Source organism: Humulus lupulus, chromosome 9, assembly GCF_963169125.1.
Source record: "Humulus lupulus chromosome 9, drHumLupu1.1, whole genome shotgun sequence".
In the NCBI taxonomy this organism is placed as follows: Eukaryota; Viridiplantae; Streptophyta; class Magnoliopsida; order Rosales; family Cannabaceae; genus Humulus; species Humulus lupulus.
The window spans coordinates 174,815,460-174,839,153 of NC_084801.1; the positions used below are offsets into that span (position 1 = coordinate 174,815,460).

The 23,694-nt window shown below is 34.2% G+C and overlaps 1 protein-coding gene and 2 long non-coding RNA genes across 3 annotated transcripts; 2 read left to right on the top strand and 1 right to left on the bottom strand.

The window, feature by feature from the left end:
* Positions 1-1,129: 1,129 nt before the first annotated feature.
* LOC133802499 (uncharacterized) lies at positions 1,130-2,920 on the top strand. The gene is made up of 2 exons (XR_009877365.1): positions 1,130-1,322; positions 1,403-2,920. It is a non-coding gene; the product is annotated as an uncharacterized LOC133802499 (long non-coding RNA).
* A 5,406-nt stretch (positions 2,921-8,326) lies between these two features.
* On the bottom strand, positions 8,327-11,856 carry LOC133801193 (mitochondrial uncoupling protein 1-like). Its single transcript, XM_062239361.1, has 9 exons — positions 11,566-11,856; positions 10,613-10,825; positions 10,440-10,518; positions 10,130-10,263; positions 9,927-10,025; positions 9,744-9,848; positions 9,083-9,157; positions 8,786-8,872; positions 8,327-8,679 (listed from the first exon to the last, which is right to left on the bottom strand). The coding sequence occupies exons 1-9, from the start codon at positions 11,647-11,649 to the stop codon at positions 8,653-8,655; spliced, it is 903 nt and encodes a 300-aa protein (XP_062095345.1). The 5' UTR covers positions 11,650-11,856; the 3' UTR covers positions 8,327-8,652.
* Positions 11,857-21,535: 9,679 nt separating this feature from the next.
* Positions 21,536-23,308, top strand: LOC133802500 (uncharacterized). Its single transcript, XR_009877366.1, has 4 exons — positions 21,536-21,718; positions 21,799-21,873; positions 22,342-22,403; positions 23,122-23,308. It is a non-coding gene; the product is annotated as an uncharacterized LOC133802500 (long non-coding RNA).
* The last annotated feature ends 386 nt before the right edge of the window (positions 23,309-23,694 follow it).

The window sequence follows — 23,694 nt, forward strand, 5'->3', positions numbered from 1 at the left end:
TGTTGCTTTCTTGTTGTTGCAACCTTGATCACTTTGATATGTATGATTACTTTTCCCACTCCAAAAACCCTCGATCTACCTTTGGGTTTGATTGGAGCTTCACAATCACTGTCCATATTTCCAATTGCTTCATCGACAAAGTACCCAGCAAATGATGCTACAAAAACACCACAATCATTACAGAATAATAGAAAGACAACCTAAACACACACACACAAAAAAAAAAACTCAACATAAAACCTAAAATAACACTTAATAAAAAAAATAAACACACCAAAAGAATTATAAAACTAGCACTAAACAACCAAACCTCAATCATTCAAGCATTACATCAAACACATTGCATGCATTGGGAAAAGAGGCACTAACAAATGTGAAAATCGAAGAAATAAACCAAAACACAAGGTAACAAAAAAAAAAGAGCAACAAGATAATAAAATACACAACAACTTGTAGCACCCACATTATTTTGATATATATAGCCAATAATCACATGATTGCATTGCATTACATATCATACAATATGTATAATTTGAGCATATGCATATTCTTATAAGTGTTTTCATGTATAAGTATAAAAGTTGTGTATGTGATGTCTATATGTATGCTCAATATTATTAACCTTGTGGCATTTGAGTTGTCTTTTATGGGTGTTTGATGTGCTCAAGATATAAGAAAGTATGAAAAATATGGACAAGGCATGGAATTAAGTGTTGAAAGTGAGATATAGAAGGCAAAATAGGTTAAGTAGTGGAAAATAGTACAATGTCGATTACTAGTATTTCGGTGTAAAATTGAGTATTTATGGATTTACCAAATGTAATCGAGGTAGGATTAAGGTCTCATTGATGATGTAAAAATGGTTTTAGAACCATTAGATCAATTCTTGATGGGAGGTATACATAATCAGTGGTATGGATGCAAAGTCAAAACGAGCTTAGCATAAGTGCGCTACGCTCGATCGGGTAAGCATAACTATTGGGTATGAAGTCATATGGACCTAAGGTTTGGTGTGAGTGTTTTACACATAAGGATAATAGGCCTAGCAGATGATTAAGTCGAAATTATTGAAGTGATAAGGTTTTCATAAGTCAAAAGGTGAAATGATGAGATGAAAGGTGTCAACTTTTGACAATAAGGCTAAATCATTGAAAATAAGGAATTTTCATCAAACCTTATCACTTTGCACGACCATTATTCTGAAAAACAGAGAGAAAAGAAAACCAAAAACTATTTCTTGGCTGGTTTGAAGAAATTCTAAGGAGATCCAAGTGAAAGCAAAGCCAAAGAAGTAGATTAAGCTTAGTTCTAGCCTTTTTATGGTAAGTTCTTGTACTTGGAAGTTAAACTATGTTTTTGAATTTTTCTGAGAACTTATATATGGTGTTTTATCCTTTTTAAGATATTTCTTGGGGTTTCCAAGTGGTTTGAGGTTTAGAAAAGCTTGAAGAGATTGTTTTCGCCGAAAAGTTGCTCGGTAAGTGAAATTTTGTGTTTTATGAGGTTTTTGGGGTTCTTGGAGTACAAGAAGATTTTTGGTTATTTGATTGAGTTTATAAGAGAGTATATATGTTTATAAATGTTTGAATATATGTGGAGACTCATTTAATTTGGGTGATGATCTAGGAGATAAGAATTTTATCAAAATCGGTATATGATAACATTATGATGAATCATGTTGGTATTTGGGATATATGGTTATGGCAGGTTAATTGATGTTGATTATTGGTGTATATTGATATTTGAGGATAGCTAAAATTAAGGGGAAACTCTGTCAAAATTTCCCCAAATGTCTAAGATAAATCTAATGCTCGATCTAGGTGGTTTAAGGCATTTTAGGCATGTTTTGGGTATGAAATTTGATATGAAGTCTTATGGGTATTTTTTTAAATGAGAGTTCAATGTATTACTGCCATCATTATGATGAGAAATCCATGCTATTGTCAGGATAAGCACATCAATACCTAAGACATCACTTGTTACACGGTGAAATATATTGTGGACAAAAGGTAAGTAAAGTACTCAACTGCAACACAAGAATTATGTGTTATGTGAAAGTATGCATTATATGAATATTTTGTGAGTAAGTGGTATTAACATACAGTGACACTTCATCATAAATTTGTATGCATGGCATAATAGTGATATGGTAAATTATTATATGATATAAGACCATGCATGATATTATGATGATTAATTATATAATGCCTTTGCAAGTTTTGTGCAACATAAAAGAAAGTTGTAATAAGAAGTTTAAGTTCAGTGCCACTGTTTTGAAAAGGCAAATGAAAGTGTTAATAAGTGTAAACGGATGCCTATAGTAGGCTTATAGTGGCTGCCCAATAATTTGGGCTAGGTTTATTGAACCAATTATATTGTTTGCCATATTTCCGTTTTTATTCTCCTCCATATGAGTTATTGTTATATGTATTGACACCACAGTGTGTGGCCGCCTTAACTCTTGAGCCTGACGGGGCAACGATGGAATAAGGTTTTTAATGTGCCCTACTGTGGTGAAGGCTAGCCGGAGGAGAACCCATGGGATTTTGTATTATATGTGTAACAAGCCCTGCAGGCATTGACCAATTCAAACAGTGTGCACAATATTAAGGGGCCCAAAATTTAAAAAAAAAGAAGTTGTATATGTCCATTGATATTGGGTAATCATTAGCATTGCATGCATTACTTTGCTTACTGAGCTTTAGGCTCACAGTTGTCTTGTGTTGCAGGTAGAGAAAGAAATATGTGAATGATATGAGGAGAACTGAAGCATGGTCCTGACCCTGATTTGTACATATGAACACATCGACCTTTTTGTGGGTTATTTCAGTTATCAGTGAGATGTTTGTAATAAAGTGTGAAGTTATGTTTTGAAAATAAATTGGGTTATTTAATACTTATGTATAATATGTTTGAGACACACTTTATGTTTAATGTAAATAAGGTGAAATAAGTTTTCAAGTTTTAAAAAAAAAAAAAAAAAAAAAAAAAAAAAAAATATGTCCAGACTTCCGCAGAAATAAATTATGATATAGTTTTAAAACGTAACACCTCAAATATGGTTTTTAACTAAAATAAGTGAGGGTGTTACACAACTAAAGGAGTAAATAAATAAAATCAATCAAAAACCAACAAAACGAAAATACAAAAACACAGTGGGTAACGCCGGCGACAGAGAAAAGTGGCTGGAAGCTGCCGGCGACGGAGAAAATGGGTTGGAAGCTGCCGGAGTGCTGCGATAGGGAGATCGAAGGGATGATGAAGAATAGTTGGAGCTTGGGCAGAGATGAAATTGAGGAAGAAGAAAAAGAGAGAAAATGTGTTGGATGAGGAAGAATAAGAGAGAGAGAAGGAGATGGAGGAAGAAAAAAAAGATAAAAAGTGATTGATAGGTGGGAAAGTGATTGATAAGTGTCTGTAAAGAAAATAGTAGTATTGTAAATATAAAACTTAACAAATAGTATATAAGTAAACATCAAATAGTAAAAATGTTAAAAAATCCGCCTGATAATATTTTTGTAATAAATGTGTCAATTTTTGCATTTTGTGTAAAATTCTCTAATAAAAATGGATTCATTTTCATTCTTCAATATACCAATTTTCATACATAAATCATGAACAAAATCTAGCAAACACATGAATGAAATCCAGTACTAGCTCCATCACCTTCACTACAATAGGTCAGTAAATCACCCACATTACACAAAAAAATTACAAAGAAAAAAAAAATTATCGAGTGATAGGAAAGATTTTTAATATTTTTTAGTCTTAGTTTTTTTTGTTTTATTATAATTATTTTATATTTTTAGTTCTTTTTATGTGTGGTAGTTGTATTTTTCAGGTTGTCATTTGTTACATGGATATTTGAGAAATATTTTAAATTTTATTTGAAATATTATCTTCAATCAATAGAAAAACAATAGAAAATATTTATTTGAATTGATTGGAGAAGATAAAAAAGAATTCAAACTTAAATTGTTAGAAAATATGAGATATTTTGAATCTGAGACAATTTTGGTATTATGACCATATCTTCTTACTCACATATCTGATTTACTTGTTCTTGGTGGCGTTGGAAAGCTTATTCAAAGACCTACGAAAGTTTGTTTCACAAGAAAAGTCAAATCCAGACGTCTACGTAGTGATATGTGAGCTACAAGATTACACAAACTATAGTTGCGTGATTTGAAATTCAAATAAAGATATTTTGGAGCATTATCAAGTAACAAGTTGAAACATCTAGAAAATTCTTTTAACAACCTTATTACTATAAAAAATAATATTTTAGATCCTCTCTTACTCCTCTCTCTTCTCTTTCTTCTCTTGAACTAATTTTTTTTAGGGTGTTAATGGATTATTCTTGAAACCTTATGATTATCTAATGCAGTTTATGAATTTCCTATTATCTAATGCAGTTTATGAATTTTCTATCAATATTGTGAATTGTTTGACTTGTGTTTAATGCGTGTGAATGCTTGATCATCATTTGCATGATCTATATGATTTTAACCTAAGTCCTAAGAAGTGAAGGATAAATATGTTATAGTCAAATAGTCATAAATTTATATTGGACGAGAGTACCTGTATGATTTGTGTAGCTTAACGATTACGTATTTAATGTCTGTGATATGTTAATTTACCATAGAGATGTAGGAGATTTGCTTATTGTAGAGAGTTATAAGTCATAGCAAGAATATAATTTACAGTTGTAATTTGTTATCGTGATAGAGATAAGAATTCTTAAATTCAAATTAGAGAAGCATAGGTGGATAGTTGATGAAATTAATAACCCTATATTTTTATCCATTGAATTACAATATCTATTGTTAAGTCTTTTATTGTTCTTGTTATTTGTTTTATTTATTTTAGTTTTAGTAAATTCTATATTCATTAATCGTCAAATCAATTAGAAATAAAAATTAATTCATTGGTAATTAATATTCAATCATCGTGGGAACGATACTCTATTTATCATTTTATTACTTGTTTACGATTGCGTATACTTGCGTAGTACATAATTTTCACAACAAGTCAAATTAATGTCAGTCCTCGTCGTAGTATTATTATCCCTGTTTTCCACCCACGACATGTGGCACAACCAAACCGGTTCGTGGGCCCTCAGAAGAGGTCCGGGCCCAGTGAACGAGGAAGGAGGAAATCCTGATAGCCCAAGTCATATCTAGCCCAATAATGGTCGATGGGCGCGAGCATAATAAAGGGACTGGGACCGCAATGTAGGCCCACGTTACCTTCCCGGCCACAACCAACCTACATCCTCCGAGATGCTAATTAAGGTGGTAGACTAACTGTTCTCTGGAGACGGACCCTATCAAGAATCCAGGGGAGATCTCTCCACCATCACGATGTGCACCTTGGCAAATGAACTCGGGTCCTGGTGAACGAACCAGGACTCCGGTAAATGAACTGGGACATTAGTAAACGAACCCGGACCAGACATCCAGATAGGGCAAGCCTGGCCTTCCCTGATGCTGACATGTCCCCAAGAAATCCGGCAGTTAGTCTCCTCAACTAACCTGTAGAAGAGAGTACGCACGAAACATACATTGTTCCTAGGAAATAGTACTGCCACTACTCTGACAGATCCTGTCCCCAGGATCCCCTTAGAAGCCCACGCGGACCAGTCCGTGCTAATGTAAAACGGGCAACTGTAAGGCTTAGCCATGCCTAAGCCGGCCTAATGGGCCCAGGTTAACAACATCTAATTATGTTACATTCTTTGTATTATGGCTCCGTTAGCGAGCAAATTGTAATTACATCCTTATTAGGCCCGGATTAGTCCGGCCCAAGCTACTTGACTGCCTATAAATAGGGTCAGTTGTGCACTGTAGCAGGGATCCCAAAATTTCTCTTATAAGCAAAAACTATGCTAAGCTTGTAGAAAAACTCAATTGTCAAAACTCTCTAAAGCCTAATACTAGTGACTTGTGGACTAAGGCTCATTAACGACTCAACCACGTAAAAACAGTGATTGTCCATCTCTTATCTTTTCTTTCCAGATCTTATTTCATAACATATTTTTAGTTTCCAAAAAACTCGGTAAACAAGTATAGTGGTAAGTACTCCCACCTGCCACGCGAGTGACCCGGGTTCGATCCTCGGCAATGGTGCCTAACACGTTCATAAGCAACTAAAAAACAAAGATCAGACAACAAGTAAAATTCAACCCACTGCATACTAACCCATTTTAAAAAAATTAAAATATATCTGAAAATAACTAAATACTACTTAGACATCAACACAATAACTATACATAAACTTAAACAACTAAAAAAAATAACACAAAAGAAGAAAAAACAAACAAAACCATAAAAATATACAAATTTCCTTAAAAATGTAAAATTGAAAAATAAACCTTGTTAGTCCGTAAAAATATAATTTTTTAGCGAAATCAAATATATTATGTAAATTTCCCTAAAAATTATACTACCTACCATAATAATCATGGGCCTCTATTGGTTACATTTTCCATCTACTCTGTTTTTAACCCCAAGCGGCTCTAATCGCATAATTATGGCCTTAAAAACCAAGGATGGACAATGGGCCTATTAATACTTAAGGAAAGAAATTTAAAACGGAAAAAAAACAGGAAATTACATTTTATATGGCTTTTTTAATAAAATTTACAAAAATATGGCTTTTTTAAAAAAAAAAGTTATTATATGTTTTTTTTTTAAGAATTTTCAATTTTATGGGTAGTATAAGAGTTGGTTTATGCCATAATTTTACTCTTAATCATGTTTTATTAATTGGGAAGGGCATTTTTCTAATTTGATTATTATTTTTTAGCTTAATTGATTTTTTTTATATTAATATTATATAACTATTTTATATTAAATTTGAGGGTTTATACTGTTTGAACCCTGTATTTTTTTTAGATTACCTGTTTGAACCTATGTTTTAAAAAAATCATTTTTAGACATTATATTTTATAAAATGGTTCAAATAGAGCCCTAAACTCAATTTTGATAAATAAAATATTGAATATAACAATACAGTTTTTAAGCAAAATGATTTTATTTTTGTTCTGAATTGTTAGTTTGGTGAATTATTTGTGATTTCAGTTGAGAAAAATTTGACCAAAATCAGGTTTAGGGTTCTATTTGAACCATTTTACAGAACATAGGGTCCAAAAAGTAATTTGTCAAAACACAGGATCCAAACAGGTAACGAGACAAAACACAGGATCCAAAAAGGTATAAACCCTAAATTTTACTTTGGTTGTTTTACAATTTTTTTTTAATATGAATTGTGTTTATTAGTTTTTTTTTATTTATCATAAACATTTTTTTTTAGAATGTATTTTTTTTTTCAAAGTCTGGGTAAGGTAACAAGTTACTAGATTGATTTTTCACGGTTCCAAATATTTAAAAAAAAAAATCTTAAATCTAGGTTAAATAACATGTTATCAAGAAGGGTAGCCAGTTACCCTGAGAGGAGTAACATTCTGCCATAAGAAGGGTAACCAGTTACCATAAGAATGGTGACAAGTTACTTATATTAAATATGAAAAGAAACATCAAATTTGAAGGAAAAAAAAAGATCTGATATGATCTTATAACCCAAAAATATGCACACATATCAAAACGTGAAGGTAACCGGCTACCATAAAGAACCCAGCAATATACACACATATCATAACGTGAATGTAACTGGTTACCATAAAAAACCTAGAAATATACACACATCAGAACGTGAAGGTAATTAGTTATCTATTGCAGACCTGAAGATAGAAAAAAAAATAGATCCAAAGAAAACAAACGAGTTTTGATCTGCAACTCAAGAAGAAGAAAGTATATTTGTAATAATATGAGCAATTGTTTACCTAAACTTATTTTTTTTTACAAGTTAGTTCCAGATCTAAAAAATAAATAAAAAGTTTAGATCAGAAAAACAATTCGCCAACCTTGAAGACTTCTGTTCCCCTCCGTTCTCCGAAGTTGCAGGCCTTCGTTCGCCGACCTTGAAAACCATCGTTCGCCTCCGTTCACTAGAGCTAAAATGGGTTTGTGCCGGAGCTGGATCTTCTTAATCGTGGGTTTGTGCGACTAGGTTTTGAGAGAGAAGAGTGAAGTGCTAATTACAATAGTACCTATGTTTGACTGATGTGTTTTAGTTTTAAATTTAACTTACATATTTAGTTAGTTAGCAATTGTTTTTCCCATAATTTATTTTATCTTTAATAAATTTTCCATACAAATTAAGAAAAGTATAATTCTCGTATTTTTGCAATAGTATAAAAACCATATTTATGAAAAATTCCCAAAAAGAAACACCAAAACCACAGTAAGAAGATACCCCCAAAATATAAGAAGAAAGAGAACCTTAAGGCTCTATTCTATTTCTCAAAATATCCAATATTCAAATTTATCTATAATTTAAATGACCCTCCTATCCAATATTAAGAATAACAAGGAAAAAAAATCCCATTTCCAATTATGAATGACTGTTATTTGATGTTATGAGTTTAGTATTGAGAGTTTCCCTTGAAGAACTCTTCTTTCCCTCTTAACAAAATGAGAGAAAGACAATGGCTTAATGCTTTATTATTCTATTTGGAAAAATTCCACTTGCTGTACGCTTGTTCCAAATCTAGGCTCAGATTATCTCCAAAGAACAACTCAATCAAGATGACTATTCTTTTCTGAAAAACTTCTTGGCCTGTCATCAAACAAAAACATAAGAATAAGTAAACAAAAAATTCTGAAGGTTGTTTCATTTTCTTCAGCATGGTCATATGAAGCGCAGATCCACATCAAATTCATACCTGTTCTAGGGTTAGGAACATAACCACATTCCAGGTTCCTAGCCGTCCAAAATTTGGCAAGAAACCCTTGTAAAAAGCAAGAGGACCCTGCAGACAACACATGCTGTAAGTTCAAAAAAATTATCACACAAGGATTTTAGTCAAATTTTCAACAAAGAAGATGAGTTTATTTGATTCATTGCTAATTGCTTGAATCAATGTCATGACTCGTTCATTCCAAATGTCGAATGTATAAGGCTCGATGGTGGCAAGAAGTGAACAAAAAATGTTAAAGAAAAGGTAAAAAAGATGGCATACATCATTCTTCAAAGTTTTGATAAAACAGTCAAGTGTGCTTTTGTAAGAGGGATCACCCATCATTCTCGACTTAACCTGAAAAGAATATAGAAAAATTATTCAGAAAAAACTAATTTAGTACAAAGCTATTGAAACAAGAAAGTACACTACAAACAAATAGACAATAGGCATCTGGGACTATTACTATGGATTGAAATCAAGTTTTTGCCTGGTATATCTTTGCCTGACTCGATCCTAAAGGACCATCACAGTCATGTATGCTTTTACTAACAATGTGAAGATTAGTTTACTATTGTACAGAGTAGAGCTAATACTAAAAGGAAATGTTTTGCAAACATGGCTATTTTAGTCATGTCCCACGTCTTAGGATTGAGGGATACATTAGGAAAAGATTGAATAGCGATCATAGAAGCGGACTATTTCTCATGTGTAAGATGGCTTAAAATAGTGCCATCCTTCTCATTTTATCATTCTCCATAAAAATTGGTCCCATTTGTTTTCAAAATTAGTTTGACATGCTCTTTGCAATGCTAAACTTGAAAGCATTCTCATGTCAAGGTATTATGGTAAGTCAAGTGTCCATGATGCAACAATATGTTACAAATTAACTACCAATGAACACTAGATACAAGTAATTATTTCTGAAGTTGAGATATGTTACCACATCAACAGGGGAGCCAATACAGACAGCAAAGAAACCTGCCCCCAGACCAGCAAAAAGATGAGTAACAACATTGTCTGTAAACCCTGGTAGTTTCAAAATGGACTGCAATGAAATAATATAATTCAGAAGCAGCACAAACATTTATGCTAAAAAAGAGTGAGTCTACAACACAGAAGGTACCTGCTTCACTTGATCATAGCTAGCTAGCTCAGCAGCATTTATAATGGCATTTCTTGCTACATTGGGTCCAATTCCAGTCCACAGAGCCCCAAAGCCTTCCTAAGAATCAGAAACGAATTAGACGAAAGAGAAGAAATTAGAAAACAAAATAAACCTATATGGAGCCAAACTGTCCCTTTTTGAATAAGGCCCAAATAGCCAACCTGTCTGACGATGGTGGAATAAGCATTCATTGCTCCAGAATAGCGTCTTGGCACCCCAGGGGGCAGCTTTCCTTCAGATTGAAGTCTAACTTTTACAAGATCAGTCGGATTTGCAACTGTAATTGCTAGAGCACCTATTTTGAAGACAAACATGACAAAAAATTAAATAAAAGAAGGGAAAAATAAAAAAATTACAAGAGAGTTCAATTGTACTTGCGTATATTACTATCTTTCTTAACAGAGGTATATTGCATTTAAAATGTTCAGTGCCTGCAAAATAAATTTTTCATAAGCGTCAAAATCTGCTCACCAGTTGTTAATGCGGCAAGTATTTTCTTAGTTAAAGGAACATCTCCAACAAAGTCTTGTCCTACATATAAGGTCTTAACCTGTCAACCCACAGTTCATGGGATACAATCAGAATCAGCAAGCATTTAAATAAACTTCATACAACTGTGAAGAAAACATCAAAAAAAGACCTACAGGCTCATATAATCCAACTCTTAAGCCTCCAAATAGACACTGACGATGCAATCCAGGTACAATTCCTTTCCATAGTGCTAATAAACCTTCTTCCCTGGCAATGGTGCCAACTGTTCCCAGCAGACCCCTGTACTTTGGTAAGGGCATTCCATCAACGGCTTTCTTTTGGAGTTGAAGCCTAACTTTAGCAGTGTCCAAGGGAATACTAACAATCTGCATCAAGTTCAAATATAGATTGATAACTAGAGAGAAACTACAACTTATCGAATTTGTGTGAATGAACAAAAATATGTGGAAGTCAGTATATCAATCAGATCTTAACTAGTTGTTCAGTTTTCCAGCAAGGAACGAGGCTAACATTATAAAAAGATTACAACTTTTTAAGTTTAAAGCTCTTCAAAGAGTAAACTATAACAACAAATAGTGATTGGCAATTCGACCAAAATACCGTTTTATCTAAACCCTTACAAAAAAAGCTGATTTCCAAGGCCATTTTCCATCAAACTGAAAAGAATTGAGTGCAATCTCTTTTTCCATTTTCATTTACCCATCAAAATTCCATTATTTCCAAGACCAACAATTAAATTATTTTAGTTTGTAAGAACTGAGAAAAGGCATTAACACATAGATTATCTCACAGCATGTAATAAAACAATCTTACATCAATATAGTCATTAGTCCAGAACCAAAATCTCATACTATGCTTAAATCAATTCACAAAAGTATGACAACCCAAAAATCTTATTCCCTAACACAAGTTACGGAAACTGGGGTCGTCACAAACACCAGAACATAAAAAAGAAAGTCGTTGACTTTGAAAATTTTCCGGAAAGCACAGCTAAATAAGAACAAGTACGAAGTAGTTGATCAAAAGAAAAGAAATTTGAACCAAGGAAGAGAAAGCGATCGCAGTTTTTATTGACATGTTGAAAGTTTAATAGGTGGTTGATTACCTCGGCCGTACAAGCGGCGAACGCGCTACTGGCAAAGGTTCCAGCGAAAGAAATGTTGGATTTGGGACCGTGATCAGCCACCATTTTTGAACTTGAGAGAATGAGCTGGTTGAACTCACAAGGATCAAAAATACCAAACTAAGAAGCAGTGAGAAATGAAGAATATGATTAGGGCTCTATATATGTATAGCCAAATTGAGTTTCGAACAACTCGATTCTCGGGAATTTGATCCCCAAATCCCTGGTTGCGAAATTTGTTCTCTTTCACTATTTATTTTTAGTTATTAAAAAAAGTAATACATTGTCTAATGTCTATGATCAACAATGTCTGTTATATTTTATTTAAAAAAAAAACAAAAACAAAAACAATGACAGTTATGTTTTGTTTTACACTTTGCCGTTGGTATAGTCTCTGAATTCAGATTTTTTCATTTTAAAAACTTGAGATCAGTAGGAGCTCCAAAAATAAGTGATTCTCAATATATTTTTGAAAATAAAATTTAAATTAATATTTTAATTTTATATTATAAAATAAAATACAAAAAAATCATGTTTTCTTTTATTCTAAATTATTGTATTTTAAAATCCTATAAATCTATTACTTTTTTATATTTTTAGATTACCTACTAATCACATATTCAGTTTTTTAAAACCCAAAAACAATTTTACAGATACTGAACCAATCACATTTTCAAAAACATGTTTTTAGACTATAAATTTATATTTTTATTTCAAAAACACACTTTTTAAAAATATAATTTTCCAATCACAAACCAATCAGACCATATGACTAACTTTTATTATAGGTTAAATTTGTGATTTTTTTAATTAATGTGTAAATATATTTAGGAGAAATATAATATTGCATACTTTTAGACACTATTGTCTAAAAATTTACAAGAAATTCATTATGACATTAAACACAATGTCGTGCCAATTTTTATTAATTAATCGCATTTTTCTAAACTAAAACCTACTATTTTAATATAGTCATGTAATACTTGAGTGCATGTATATATCATTATTCTTCCAAGATTGTAAATAGTAATTTGTTTAAATTTTTTTCTCATTGGTTATTTATTATTATTTTGAAAATGAAAGTAATTTATACTGGAATTAGTGAATATATAATGGCACATTATTCAAGTGTAATTGCACATTATTCAAGTATTTTTTTGGAAATGTTTCTCCAAGACAGTTTGATATTCAAGTATATTAGATACTGACATAAATTATATAGTAAATAGTGTAAGATAACCAAAAAAAAATAAATTAATGTTAATAAACATTGAAATTCAAACGTAAGGTGATACTACTAAGAAGAATTCAAACGTTGATCACCTCTTATATTAATTAATCTTGTTTCCCAAATTTTCTTTTTATAAAAAACTAATATGCAATTAAATTAAAAAAACTTTAAATTTAGAGGACTTCTGAAATTTAATTATAATTGTAAAAATCTTGTTTGGAAAATATTTTTATCGACCATTTATTTTATTTACGGATGATTTCTATGAATTAAAACTAGATTGTATGTGCTGTAAAAAAAAGTGTGACTCATGAGTTGTCAAAAGTTCTAATTGGTATCTATATCTTAAAAGTATTCCTCAAATAGAAATTACAATTCTTGAATATATGATCCTATTATGATAATTACGTGCAGATTAAATCACATATCCTCAAGATATTATTTGATCTAAATGTGATTTATTTTTTCAAATGAATCTGGACTTAATTCTGTCCAAGTACAGAAACTGCCCAGTCAGATGCCTAATCTGTCGAAACAGAATCATATAGACTGACAGATTGTTTCCTTATAAAGAAAATTTACAAATCATTTATTTCTTGCTCCAGATTGCAAGATGATCTCTTCAAAACGTACAAACAACTATGAATAGATAGTGTAGGATTTTACCACTTTAACCTACACCAGCTCAACAAATATGTTATCAAACCAAGGTCAAAATAGACTTTATATTCTGATCAAAATATGTGAACCACAAAGACCCACGTGTCTACACAAAACAGTAAACAAAATTGACCTAAAATAAACTCTAACAAGCTTTATCACTTTACAGAAAAATGAGCAGCCTTCGAAATGGGTTTTCTGCAAAAGCTCTGTTAGGGCATAAAACAAATATGGTTTGAGAGATGAATAACAACAGAAATATAAGAAAAACAGAGAGTGATAAGGAAGCAAACACAGAGAGTTTTCGAGGTTCGCCCAAAAATGGCTACTTCCTCGTCGAGCTCGCCTCAGGGATTAGCTCAGTCTTTTCATTCAGCATGCTTGATTTCGAGTACAACAATGGAGGTTCCGAGTCACAGAGATCGACTGGTAAGCCTCAATCTATCCTACTCTCTCAGTTTATTTCACTCTTTCCTTAACCCTTTTACTGACTATTTCTCTCTTTTCTTTTTCTGTACAAAACACCTCACGAGGGGGAAAAACTTCTTCACACTTGAGGATTCTTGGAGCTTCAACTCAGATCTTGAAGGAGGCTCTTGATTGCTCTGCTTGAAACTTCTTTTCCTTATTTATACTAGTTGATCTTCTGAATAACTTGGAAATCTGTTGTAACTGATATTCTGATGAGGTTTTGATCTTTGAATGACTGGTTTAAATTTCTGTTGTAATCTTGCTGAGCTGTATAAATGATTTTAGATAAAGCAGTTTTATAAAGGAATTTAAATAACAGATAGTAAGAGCTCTTAGAAAGTCAAATATTTTATCTTGTGATAAGAATAATTTATTTAATTTATTATGATCGAGTATTTTCAGGAATTGAGTTATTCTGGATAAGAAAGATTCGAAAATGAACATGGTCAAGAAAAATGACTAAATTCGTTACAGTCAGTCAAGACTAATGATCATGTTGCCTCAGCAGGTTCCTGTTTCGTCGAAACATGATCAACCTGGCTGACAGATTTTTTCAATCAAAGAAATTTGAAAATATCCTTGTATTAATTGCAAGATTTCATAAGAGCTAGCCTTGGATGTTTTTCTCAGCTATAAATACATTGCCAAGACCTTTGGAAAAATTACCTCCTCCATTTTGTATTTTGTAAACATTTGTTGTTATTTTTTAGGAGTGTTTCTTTGTAAAGATTAAGTTGTTTACCTTACTCTTTGTGTGTGTCGAGTGCACTTGTCCATATATTTATCTTGTTCCTTGTAACATGTGGTATCTCTTGTGAACGTGTTTCTAAGGATCTTCGGGAGAAGATTTCATTAAAGTCTCACTTTGGGAGGAAGAGAGCACTCGCTATTCTTTGAAGCAATTTCAAGAGAATCAACATTTCATCAAAATTAGATTCATAGAAAAGAGTACAACAAGATTGCGACAATAATTTAAGAGGGAGTCTTACATTCTTTTGTACACACTATTTATTTACTAATTGGTTTATTATCTGGGTGTGGCCTCATGGATGTAGGTTATCTGAATAATTTATGAACCGCGTAACATTCGTATTAATTGTGATAACAACTCTCGAATTAGTCTACACAACTTAATCAGTATTCTGCATTTAATTAAGTTGTTTATTTATAATCACTTAGTAATCATAAATTACGAAATTTTAATAATGATATTATATATATTAATAAAAAAAAGAATTTTTACACCCTGTACCATTTTTATTAAAATATTTGTAATAGTAATGTGGACGATTACATTTACAATTGTACCATTTTTTTATACCGTATATAAATTTAATTTGTCTTATATTCTCTCATTTCTTAGTCTATAGTACCCTTTTTACCTTCTTTTTTTTAAAAGGTTTTTTATTTCTCTTTTCTCTTTTAACTTCAAAAATATTTTCTGGCCACACCGCTAGACACTTGGGCTCAAGAGTGATACCATCACAACATACTCTTCAATGTGTTCACTTTGATATGTGTGAAGTATATGTGTTTTCGCCATTGTTGGAGAAGATGACCAGAATAAAAGTCAACATTTTAGTTTATTTTTCATATTTTGTTAACCAAAAAGTGTCCGAACGGTAAACTTAAACAAAATTTGTATTCTTATTTTACATTTAAAAGATACCACATGACATTCTAAATAACTTTAAAACTATTTTATAACCATTTCAATTAACTTTTTTAAAATAGATTCTTTATGATATTGTTTGGTAACTTTTAAATAGAACATAAGAATACTTTTTTTGGTAACTCACTAAGTTTGTTGGTTGCTTTAAATTTGTATCATACTAAAAAATTTAGTCATATATCAAAATGTAGCCAATTGGTATGTTAAATGATTTTAAAAGCAACGAAAATGTAACTTTTAAAAGAAATTATGCAGTGTACTAAATAATATAATTTTTTAATAAACTATACATGATAACTTGGAATTATAGGAGTAACTTTTAATATTATATGAGAACCAATTCATTTCTAAAATAGACTTGAATGTAACGTAAAAGTGTCTTAAATAATAAGACATGTAAATTACATGAGTAACTTAAAATGTCTATTAAAAATTTTCATTTAAAAGTTACAGTGTAGTCTACTAAATTAATTTTTATTAATTAACTATATGATAATTTATTCTACTATATAACAACTCATTAGTTTCTGAAATAAGCTTGAAGATTACCAAAATGTATCTTAAATAATAAGATACTATAATATAATATAATATAAAAATAACTAATTGGTATATTAAGAGATGTCTACAAATGAGTTTTGGAAATAACCAAAATGTACTAAAATAATATGATCTAAAGTTAAAACTTTTAATAAAAAAAATGACTAATTGATTTTTTATCGATATCATAAGCAACCGAAATGTAACATTTTATAATTCAGAAAAAAAAAATTCAGGAAGGAATTTCCTAAAATTTTCAAAATTTAGTATGCTATGCTGAAGTGACATAGGTATTTGTATAAATAATTTGGTTGAATGTATAGACTCTAGATATATAATTGTAAAATTGGCTAAAAAATACGTTTTAAAGATAACAACAAATTTGTTACAACTAGTAACAATAATTAATTTTAGTTTGTTAGACCAACTTCACATTCTACCCAACTATTATATTTTACTTTTTAGTGGGAAAAAATAACCTTAGATTTTGTGGGGCTAAATTGGCATATGATAGTGATATTTTTGTTTTTGTTTTCTTCTTTTACAGGAGAAAAGTTAATAATGAGAGACTTCATATGATTTTACGTCCTACCAAAAAAATAAATTAAAAAGGAAAAAAAATTAAAAAACATTTTCTGTAGCATCCAAATCCAATCACTCTGGTTAACTGACTGCAGTGCAAGAGAAAGAGATAAAACAAAAACTACAGTGAAATTTCTTTTATCTTATGCGAGGGATCAAAAACTTAGACGAGGGACTGCCCTTATTTTATATACTGGATACAAAAACATACTTATTTATAGAATTTATTAATAATTTTTATTAAATTTATATTATTTTTATAAATTTCAAATAAATAAATAATATTTTATATAAAAATAACAAATATATTAAATAAAAAATTAAACTAAAATATTATTTATGATTTTTTTAAAATATATATATAATATAATAATCTTTTGAAATATAAATAATAATTTTTTTTAATAAAAATTAAGATTACGCATTATATATTATTATAATAATATTTTTAAAATATTAAATTTATATTAATATAAGTATTAAATATTAAATCTTTTATTGAATATTATTATAATAATAATATTTTATAATATTTAAATTTTATATTGATATAATTAGTAAATAATTATGATTATATATTATTATCTATACGCCCTAAATATCCACGAGTTGTAGCGAGCTGGAAAATGACATAATTCAGTCCGCCGCGTGAAAACCGTCTACCCGGAGCTGCTGTTACGAGTCTCCACCCCTTTAGCCCGAGTTAATCAAAGGGCTAGCAAGTATGCTCGAAGGCATCGGGTCAGCAGTGTAGATATCACGAGCTGATGTTACATCAAGCTCGAGGTGCGGCATAGATCTGGCACCCCTGGCCATTTGTGAAGTCAACCACGCAATGTAAACGTGCGCATATCAAACATCACGTGTCTACTCCATTCTTGAATTCTTGGACACGCAACATAAACGTGCGTGTTCAGGCACCCCACGACTGGTTTGGGCCATGCGGCCCATTATCCCCCTTACCTATTAATTAGACAACACTTCATTGTCAGGTTTTAGGAATTAATCATAAGTGTCACAGATGTGACATGATGGGTAAGAAGGTCATGGGATGACCCCCTTAACCAACACCCAAATATCCTCTCCCTATAAATAGGGAGACCCTGGGCTTTGCAAGGGGTTGGTTTTTTGGATGGAAAAGAAACACCCTGTAAATACTCAAGAAATATCAATAATATTGACTGGTGGACTAGAGGGATTTTAACCTTCGAACCACCTAAAAGGAAATGAGTGATAACCTTCCCACCATACTAATTTCGCTAGTTTAAAATATAAATATTTGCATATTACGGTTCACTATTTAGCACTAATCCATCCCGTTTATTAGTATAATTACATGTTGGCGAAGAACCGCGTCAACAGTTTGGTGCTTTCATTGAGAGGATTTAGATTGGTGCTATTGCAGAAGCCTAACCATGGTGCTTACTCGTTCGCGGCATGGTAATGAAGCGGATCAACGTGATGGCAGGAGCCCCACCATGCCGCCATATCTGATAAACAAAACCCCGAGGTTCAGCAGCGACTGGGAAAGCAGCCAATGGGCCAGGGAGACACCGGAAGTTCGGCTCCCCGGCCGCCAAATCCGAACCTGGATTTCTACACGGCGATAGAGATGGAGAACGCATAATTGAGAAGTCAGCTGTCGAAAGCAAACAAATAAATCGAAGAGGTCTTGGCCCGATTACCCCCTCTTACAACCGACGCTAACGTCGGAAAGAGGCACAGTGGGACTCATAAGTCCCGCCGGGATAACCGGTCCAGGCCCAGCCGATCGGTCAGAACCTCGACTCCGAGTTCTACTCCCACGTCACACCACCAGGAAACGGTGTTTGAGGAACTTCCTAGGGCCGATCAGCAATTCAGCCGATTGGTTCGGACCTCAACTCCTAGCTCGATTCCACCCTTGAGCGCCCCAAGGAGGGCTTGAGGCAACTCGCGGAGGAGATCTGAGGAGGGCCCGCGACGACAGCCTACCCCGACCAACCGTCTTGCACCACAGTCAGACTGCCGAGTGCAGGACGCGGGGAATGGTAGAGCGGAGTGGTCGCGACCTAGCTTAATCCACCCTGACGGGACTAGGATCGCGTCACCAGTTAGGCATCCCCCGTCACCAATAAGATACCCATCTCCTCCCCATCCAGTCCGAGACATTCCGGCTCATGGGAGCAGCAGGAGAAATCCTCCTTCTGCCGGTCCTTCCCGTCGCAGCCGGGCGCGCGGGGAAATCCCGGATCCTCACCCTCAGCGGCGGGCTCCGAGTTTTTCAAACGGAAGTTACTGGACTGGGAGTCATCGAAGTGGCATGTCCGGCGAAGACCTGCGCCATCATTTGAGTTTGGCTCAAAGCCCTCGGGCCACCCTGAGGGTCGACCTTCGAAATCGCCTTAACTCTCAGAGAGGAGATCCAGCTAGAAATGGTAGTCGTGCTCACCAAGGGGAGGGTCTGTCGGAAGTACGTGATAGTGGGAATGTCCCACCTAACCTAGCTCAAGCTTGGAGGGACAATAACCCATCTAACGCTTACAATGGAACTGGTGTTGTTGAATAGCCCCAGAACAACCAAGGAAGTAAGGACCAAACCCTAGAGCGTCTAGCTCAGATGGAGGAGTTGATGAAGAAGCTCTTGTCGGAAAAGGAAAAAGATGAGTACGACTTGGGGGACGAACTCGAGCTCTTCGCCCCCAGCATAGCAACCACAACATATCCACCTAGTTTCTGTATGCCCCACTTGTCCAAATTCGATGGGGACAGAGACTCTTCGGATCATTTGGGTATGTTCAACACCCTGATGATGGCCCACAACATCGGTCCCGAGCTAAGGTGTTTGATATTTCCTTCCACCTTGACTGGGCCAGCCGGGCAATGGTTCAAGCAGAATAAAAAGCAGTTCATCAGTTCGTGGAAAACCTTTTCCGTCAACTTCAAGAGGGCATTCCGAGCTTCTCAGGCTGCCCGCGTCAAAGCCGACACCCTGGCAAACGTAAAGCAGCAGCCCGAGGAACCTTTGAAAGCTTACTTGAGCAGATTCGCAAACGTCTCTGCTCGAGCCAGGGACGCAGATGATAGTTCCAAGCTTATGGCCTTGAGGACTGGGATCCTCGTTGGGGGTGGACTCTGGAAAGAAATACAGAGAAAATGTGTTAGCACCGTGGACAAATTCTTAAATAAGGCCCAGGGATGGATAAACTTGGAGGAGGCGCGGGCATCGGTCGCGGGAACCAGCCAAGCCCTTGATCAGCCCGCTGGAGTGGGACGGAAGTCGTGAAAACGACTCAAACCGTTACACAGAATAACCAATTGGATGGAGGCAAGAGAAAAGGGAACAGTGAAGGTGGCCAACACGACCCAAAGAAGAATAAGCCCGTGGAAAAATTTAAGCCAGTCTACGTGACTTACACCGAGCTCACAAACACCAGGGAGAACATTTTCTTAGCAAACTCTGCTCGCCTTCCCTGGAAGAAGCCGGAGCCTTTGAAGCACCAGAAGGCCAAGCGGGACCCGTCCAAGTTTTGTCGATTCTACAACGACATTGGCCACAACACTGATGATTGTAGGCATTTGAAGGATGAGATCAAGACTCTCATCAGAGCCAGACCCCTGGCTCAGTACGCGCGGAATAGAGTTCCCGTAGGTCAACCGGCTCCAGAAGCTCCGATAAGTCAGCCCGGGCCTCGGATAAATCAGTACAACCCTCCTCCTGTGATAGGAGGAAAGATCTCCACGATCTCCGGAGGCCCCCATCTGGTCGGCACGAGCAGAGGTGCCCAGAAGAGATATGTCAATGAATTGAAGGCTCATAACGGAGTGGAGTTCGTCCCAGAGCAGCATCTGCCCAAACAGCAACGACTGGAGAGGCAACCGATCATATTCACCGAGGAAGATGCCACCCACGTCCAGTTCCCCCATAACGACCCTCTAGTCATAGCCTCCCAGCTCGCCAACCGGAGAGTTAGGAGGATACTGGTCGATAATGGGAGCTCGGTGAACCTACTGTTCCGGTCTACGCTGGAAAAGATGGGTCCATGATGCTATATGGATTTTCCGGAGAAGGGTCGGCAGCAATAGGAACAATCGAGCTGGTGATTACTTTGGGAGAGGGACCCCGGTGTAGCACCCACATTATTTTGATATATATATAGCCAATAATCACATGATTGCATTGCATTACATATCATACAATATGTATAATTTGAGCATATGCATATTCTTATAAGTGTTTTCATGTATAAGTATAAAAGTTGTGTATGTGATGTCTATATGTATGCTCAATATTATTAACCTTGTGGCATTTGAGTTGTCTTTTATGGGTGTTTGATGTGCTCAAGATATAAGAAAGTATGAAAAATATGGACAAGGCATGGAATTAAGTGTTGAAAGTGAGATATAGAAGGCAAAATAGGTTAAGTAGTGGAAAATAGTACAATGTCGATTACTAGTATTTCGGTGTAAACTTGAGTATTTATGGATTTACCAAATGTAATCAAGGTATGATTAAGGTCTCATTGATGATGTAAAAATGGTTTTAGAACCATTAGATCAATTCTTGATGGGAGGTATACATAATCAGTGGTATTGATGCAAAGTCAAAACGAGCTTAGCATAAGTGCGCTACGCTCGATCGGGTAAGCATAACTATTGGGTATGAAGTCATATGGACCTAAGGTTTGGTGTGAGTGTTTTACACATAAGGATAATAGGCCTAGGAGATGATTAAGTCGAAATTATTGAAGTGATAAGGTTTTCATAAGTCAAAAGGTGAAATGATGAGATGAAAGGTGTCAACTTTTGACAATAAGGCTAAATCATTGAAAATAAGGAATTTTCATCAAACCTTATCACTTTGCACGACCATTATTCTGAAAAACAGAGAGAAAATAAAACCAAAAACCATTTCTTGGCTGGTTTGAAGAAATTCTAAGGAGATCCAAGTGAAAGCAAAGCCAAAGAAGTAGATTAAGCTTAGTTCTAGCCTTTTTATGGTAAGTTCTTGTACTTGGAAGTTAAACTATGTTTTTGAATTTGTATGAGAACTTATATATGGTGTTTTATCCTTTTTAAGATATTTCTTGGGGTTTCCAAGTGGTTTGAGGTTTAGAAAAGCTTGAAGAGATTGTTTTCGCCGAAAAGTTGCTCGGTAAGTGAAATTTTGTGTTTTATGAGGTTTTTGGGGTTCTTGGAGTACAAGATGATTTTTGGTTATTTGATTGAGTTTATAAGAGAGTATATATGTTTATAAATGTTTGAATATATGTGGAGACTCATTTAATTTGGGTGATGATCTAGGAGATAAGAATTTTATCAAAATCGGTGTATGATAACTTTATGATGAATCATGTTGGTATTTGGGATATATGGTTATGGCAGGTTAATTGATGTTGATTATTGGTTGATTTTGATATTTGAGGATAGCTAAAATTAAGGGGAAACTCTGTCAAAATTTCCCCAAATGTCTAAGATAAATCTAATGCTCGATCTAGGTGGTTTAAGACATTTTAGGCATGTTTTGGGTATGAAATTTGATATGAAGTCTTATGGGTATTTTTAAATGAGAGTTCAATGTATTACTGCCATCATTATGATGAGAAATCCATGCTATTGTCAGGATAAGCACATCAATACCTAAGACACCACTTGTTACACGGTGAACTATATTTTGGACAAAAGGTAAGTAAAGTACTCAACTGCAACACAAGAATTACATGTTATGTGAAAGTATGCATTATATGAATATTTTGTGAGTAATTGGTATTAGCATACATTGACACTTCATCATAAATTTGTATGCATGGCATAATAGTGATATGGTAAATTATTATATGATATAAGACCATGCATGATATTATGATGATTAATCATATGATGCATTTGCAAGTTTTGTGCAACATAAAAGAAAGTTGTAATAAGAGGTTTAAGTTCAGTGCCACTGTTTTGAAAAGGCAAATGAAAGTGTTAATAAGTGTAAACGGAGGCCTATAATAGGCTTATAGTGGCTGCCCAATAATTTGGGCTAGGTTTTAGTGAACCAATTATATTGTTTGCCATATTTCCGTTTTTATTTCTCCTCCATATGAGTTATTGTTATATGTATTGACACCACAGTGTGTGGCCGCCTTAACTCTTGAGCCTGACGGGGCAACGATGGAAAAAGGTTTTTAATGTGCCCTACTGTGGTGATGGCTAGCCGGAGGAGAACCCATGGGATTTTATATTGTATGTGTAACAAGCCCTGCAGGCATTGACCAATTCAAACAGTGTGCACAATATTAAGGGGCCCAAAATTTAAAAAGAAGTTGTATATGTCCATTGATATTGGGTAATCATTAGCATTGCATGCATTACTTTGCTTACTGAGCTTTAGGCTCACAGTTGTCTTGTGTTGCAGGTAGAGAAAGAAATATGTGAATGACATGAGGAGAACTGAAGCATGGTCCTGACCCTGATTTGTACATATGAACACATCGACCTTTTTGTGGGTTATTTAAGTTATCAGTGAAATGTTTGTAATAAAGTGTGAAGTTATGTTTTGAAAACAAATTGGGTTCTTTAATACTTATGTATAATATGTTTGAGACCCACTTTATGTTTAATGTAAATAATATGAAATAAGTTTTCAAGTTTAAAAAAAAAAAAAAAAAAATGTCTAGACTTCTGCAGAAATAAATTATGATATAGTTTTAAAACGTAACACCTCAAATATGGTTTTAACTAAAATAAGTGAGGGTGTTACACCCGGACTGTCTCAAAACTCCTCAAGTTTGTGGTCATCGATTGTCTCGCCGCATACAATGCTATTTTGGGCCGACCTACATTGATAGCATTTGAAGCCATAACCTCCATCTGCCACCTCGCGCTAAAATTCCCCTCTTCCTCGGGGATATGCACGGTCCGAGGTGATTAGCTCGCTGCCAGGGAATGCTATAGCATTTCCATGAAGGGAAAATTAAGACCCGGGCAG

Bases quoted from the DNA above. Each gene is read 5' to 3' on its own strand.
- LOC133801193 (XM_062239361.1), bottom strand. From the start codon at position 11,649: ATGGTGGCTGATCACGGTCCCAAATCCAACATTTCTTTCGCTGGAACC. The intron at 10,519-10,612 runs GTAGGTCTTTTT...GTGGGTTGACAG, and splicing joins GAGTTGGATTATATGAGCCT to GTTAAGACCTTATATGTAGG. The intron at 8,873-9,082 runs GTATGCCATCTT...TGTTGTCTGCAG, and splicing joins TCAAAACTTTGAAGAATGAT to GGTCCTCTTGCTTTTTACAA.